The sequence below is a fragment of the Asparagus officinalis genome, chromosome 10 (genome assembly GCF_001876935.1).
Source record: "Asparagus officinalis chromosome 10, Aspof.V1, whole genome shotgun sequence".
Taxonomy (NCBI): Eukaryota; Viridiplantae; Streptophyta; class Magnoliopsida; order Asparagales; family Asparagaceae; genus Asparagus; species Asparagus officinalis.
Genome location: NC_033803.1, coordinates 24866859 through 24871679, shown reverse-complemented (window position 1 = coordinate 24871679; position 4821 = coordinate 24866859). Strand labels below are relative to the sequence as shown.

General features: G+C 33.3%; 1 protein-coding gene across 1 annotated transcript in view; it reads left to right on the top strand.

Moving 5' to 3' along the window:
* LOC109826560 overlaps nt 1-1943 on the top strand; it is a 29414-nt gene extending 27471 nt beyond the window's left edge. The window contains exons 3-5 of the mRNA XM_020393588.1: nt 36-304; nt 930-1097; nt 1246-1943. Coding sequence (XP_020249177.1) covers nt 36-304; nt 930-1097; nt 1246-1455 — 647 coding nt within the window. The 3' untranslated portion in view covers nt 1456-1943. The remainder of the gene's footprint in view (nt 1-35; nt 305-929; nt 1098-1245) is intronic.

Sequence of the window (4821 nt, the reverse complement as noted above, 5' to 3'; positions counted from 1 at the left end):
AACCCCTTCCCCCCGTCCTCTCCTATGCCCTTGAGCTCGCCACCGTCGAGTAGCCACCTTGAGTTCCCTCTTCGCCACCACTCCCTCGACTTCAGTCTTCGCCCGCCCTCTCTGCCGCTCGTTCGAGTTTCCACTTAGCATCGATCGGTCCCTCAACCACGTCACCTCGCACTTTCCTCGACCGCTCGAGCTCGTCGCCGCTCCATCTCACCGCCAAATCTCAGCCCGCGATCGTCGCCGCTCCAGTTCGCAGTCAGATCTCAGCCCTCGAGCTAAGCCCTCGAGCCCGCCGCTCCACTTCGCGGTCAGATCTCAGTCGTCTAGCTCAGTTTGCTCTTTTATTTTGTTAGCATGAATGGTTCCATGGAATCACTAATTATAAGCATTGTGATTTGAGTACTTGTTATTAGTTAAATAACCAAACAATATTTAAATCATGATTAGTTTTTTTTCCTAATCAATTTACACAAGTCTTGGGAGGGAGTCAGAAAATTTAGAAGAGGAGATAGTGATTGGGCCTCTGGAAATTGTAGAAAATTAAAAAAAAAAGTTTCCATGTCAAAGACAATTCTGGTTATGGAAAGTTCAATTTTTATCCACTTTTCTTACTCTTGCTTGAAAAAATGCCTGTAGTGTAGGAATTCATAAACATTGCTGATCATAATTTTGAATCAATTGAATAAAATTCTTCTGCGATTTCTATTGGCTTCTGTAAACTTAGCATGGTTTGTTTATTAAGCAAATAGGGTTCTTGTATCAGAAATGAAACTCATCATCCTCTTGTAACAAACTTTAATTTTTGCAGTTTGTCATAACCATTAAGTAAATTAAAGGCAATTAGAAAACCTCTCAATCCTTTAGTGAAGTTACAATTATATTAGGAATTTAGTCTTTAATCTTATAGAACCTGCTGTATCTTCTTTCTTCAGGGAGATGGCCTGCAATATGATCTTCCAAATAACAAGAAAACAAATATTTGTACTATATTGTACACCAGTGGAACAACCAGTGATCCTAAGGGTGTGTTGATTTCTAATGATAGTATCATCACTCTCATTGCTGGGGTGAACCGGGTTCTTGGCTGCGTAAATGAACATGTGAGATCAATTTATTACTTACTATCCATTATAGTTTGTATGACTTTGTAATGACATCTAGTTATAATATATGTTATATCCTCCTGTTGACAGTAGCGTTTTTTTCCCCACTGGTCTAAAATTTTTTAAGTTCTTATAATAACTGCAGTTGAATGCCAAGGATGTTTATATATCGCATCTCTCGTTGGCACATATATTTGATCGTGTGATTGAGGAATGTTTTATTTTCCATGGTGCTTCTATTGGATTTTGGAGTGGGGTAAGCAATTCAGGTAGTGTGATGTTGTACCCATATAGATATCATTGTAATAAAAAAGAGGACCGTATGTGTTTAATGCATTTCTATTGTAACAGTTAATTTTTTTCTCAAAGTCATTTTCAATATCGTAATTATTATTATTTTTTGCTAAATGCAGAACCTTAGACTGCGGGATCTTTATGATTGAATTCATTAATAGTATTGTCGAAAAGCGATCGATAGCAACCTCACAAGCAGAGTGTGCAAAGTACAGAGCAAAGTTTTGTGCAGCTCTCTTTTATGCACGTGACTCACCATATTTGTGACAGATTGTAATTCACGTGTTTTTGGTATTGGTGGAGGTGGGTTCAGAGGTTGTGATGGTGTTGCATTTGTTGCGAGTATTGTGGTAATTGGTAGTGTTGTGATTGTGGTTGTGGTAGTGTTGTGACATTTATTGTTTATGTAAGGTGGTTCATCCCAATTGCATGTAGCCTGTAGGTGATATTATTATGTGTAAAATAAAAAATGGATTGGCTGAACAGTAATTTAATGTAACAACCAAGAATTGATCATTTATTATTTATGCTGGATTTTATTATTGCTTATATCTGCTTCGCACAGTTCTCACAGCAAGAACTGATCATTTATGCAATTTGTTTTGGGAAATTGTAACAAGATACTCCAATTGGTAAAGTTTTATAACTCATTATTCTGAAAAAAAAAATTGTACCCTCTTATGCACGTTTTGTACCTCTTTAGCTTAATTTTATACCCACTTACTCAAGTTTTGTAACTCGTTGTTTTGAAAAAAATGTGTACCCACTTATTTAGGTTTTGTACCCACTTATTCAAGTTTTGTACTCACTTATTCAAGTTTTATACCTTATTATTTTGGAAAAAAGTTGTGTACACTCTTATTCACGTTTTGTACCTCTTTAGCTCAATTTTATACCCACTTACTCAAGTTTTGTAACTTGTTATTTTTGAAAAAAATGTGTACTCACTTATTCAAGTTTTGTACACATTTATTTAAGTTTCATACTTCACTGTTCTAGAAATAAGTTTTGTACTCTCTTATTCACGTTTTGTACATCTTTAGCTCAATTTTATACCCACTTAAGTTTTGTAATTCATTGTTCTGAAAAAAAAATGTGTGCCCACTTATTCAAGTTTTGTGCACACTTATTCAAGTTTTATACCTCTTTGTTTTGAAAAAGTTTTGTACCCTCGTATTCACGTTTTGTACCTCTTTAGCTTAATTTTATATCCACTTACTCAAGTTTTGTAACTCGTTATGAAAAAATATGTACACACTTATTCAGGTTTTGTACCCCTTTATTTAAGTTTTGTACCCACTTATTCAAGTTTTATACCTCATTGTTCTGGGAAAAAGTTTTGTACCCTCTTATTCACGTTTTGTACCTCTTTAGCTCAATTTTATACCCACTTACTCAAGTTTTGTAACTCGTTGTTTTGAAAAAAATGTGTACCCACTTATTTAGGTTTTGTACCCACTTATTCAAGTTTTGTACTCACTTATTCAAGTTTTATACCTTATTATTTTGGAAAAAAGTTGTGTACACTCTTATTCACGTTTTGTACCTCTTTAGCTCAATTTTATACCCACTTACTCAAGTTTTGTAACTTGTTATTTTTGAAAAAAATGTGTACTCACTTATTCAAGTTTTGTACACATTTATTTAAGTTTCATACTTCACTGTTCTAGAAATAAGTTTTGTACTCTCTTATTCACGTTTTGTACATCTTTAGCTCAATTTTATACCCACTTAAGTTTTGTAATTCATTGTTCTGAAAAAAAAATGTGTGCCCACTTATTCAAGTTTTGTGCACACTTATTCAAGTTTTATACCTCTTTGTTTTGAAAAAGTTTTGTACCCTCGTATTCACGTTTTGTACCTCTTTAGCTTAATTTTATATCCACTTACTCAAGTTTTGTAACTCGTTATGAAAAAATATGTACACACTTATTCAGGTTTTGTACCCCTTTATTTAAGTTTTGTACCCACTTATTCAAGTTTTATACCTCATTGTTCTGGGAAAAAGTTTTGTACCCTCTTATTCACGTTTTGTACCTCTTTAGCTCAATTTTATACCCACTTACTCAAGTTTTGTAACTCGTTGTTTTGAAAAAAATGTGTACCCACTTATTTAGGTTTTGTACCCACTTATTCAAGTTTTGTACTCACTTATTCAAGTTTTATACATCATTGTTTTGGAAAAAAAGTTTTGTACACTCTTATTCTCGTTTTGTACCTCTTTAGTTCAATTTTATACCCACTTACTAAAGTTTTGTAACTTGTTATTTTTGAAAAAAAATATGTACCCACATATTCAAGTTTTGTACCCATTTATTTAAGTTTCATACCTCACTATTCTAGAAATAAGTTTTGTACCCTCTTATTCACGTTTTGTACATCTTTAGCTCAATTTTATACCCACTTAAGTTTTGTAACTCATTGTTCTGAAAAAAATGTGTGCCCACTTATTCAAGTTTTGTGCCTACTTATTCAAGTTTTATACCTCTTTGTTTTGAAAAAAAGTTTTGTACCCTCATATTCACGTTTTGTACATCTTTAGCTTAATTATATCCACTTACTCAAGTTTTGTAACTCGTTGTGAAAAAATATGTACCCACTTATTCAGGTTTTGTACCCACTTATTCAAGTTTTATACCTCATTGCTCTGAAAAAAGTTTTGTACCCTCTTATTCACGTTTTGTACCTCTTTAGCTCAATTTTATACTCACTTACTCAAGTTTTGTAACTCGTTGTTTTGAAATTATGTCTACTCACTTATTCAAGTTTTGTACCCACTTATTCAAGTTTTGTAACTGGGCTAACGAGTTACAAAACTTAAATAACAAGGTACAAAAAATTTTCCAGAACTAGGAGTTACAAAACTTCAATAAGTGGGTACAAAACTGGGCTAATGAGTTATAAAACTTGAATAACGAGTTACAAAAAATTATATGACAGAACTAGGGGTTACAAAACTTTAACAAACGGGTACAAAATTGGGCTAACGAGTTACAAAACTTGAATAACGAGTTACAAAAATATGAAAAGCTTAGAACATTAGTCTTCCATTCTAAAAAATAACTAAAGTTCTTCTCAATTCAGTCATTGTGGAGTTTCTTTAAGAAAGTTAATCTCAAGATTTTACATAGAGCATTTAGATGAGTGTATCAAATAACAACATTCATAATGATCATCCTGTTACTTCCACTGGTCATCAACTTAATACAATTAATACAAAACAGTTAATATTTACACAACAACATCCACATATTCACATAAAACACATTTCCACTTATCCACATAATATCATCCACATATTCGCATACACAACAACTTTGCTGTATATTTACAAATACGGTGAATTGCGTGCATACAAGAGAGCTGCACAAAACTTTGCTCGCACAATCTCCTTGTAAGATTGTTATCGATCGCTTTTCGACAATGT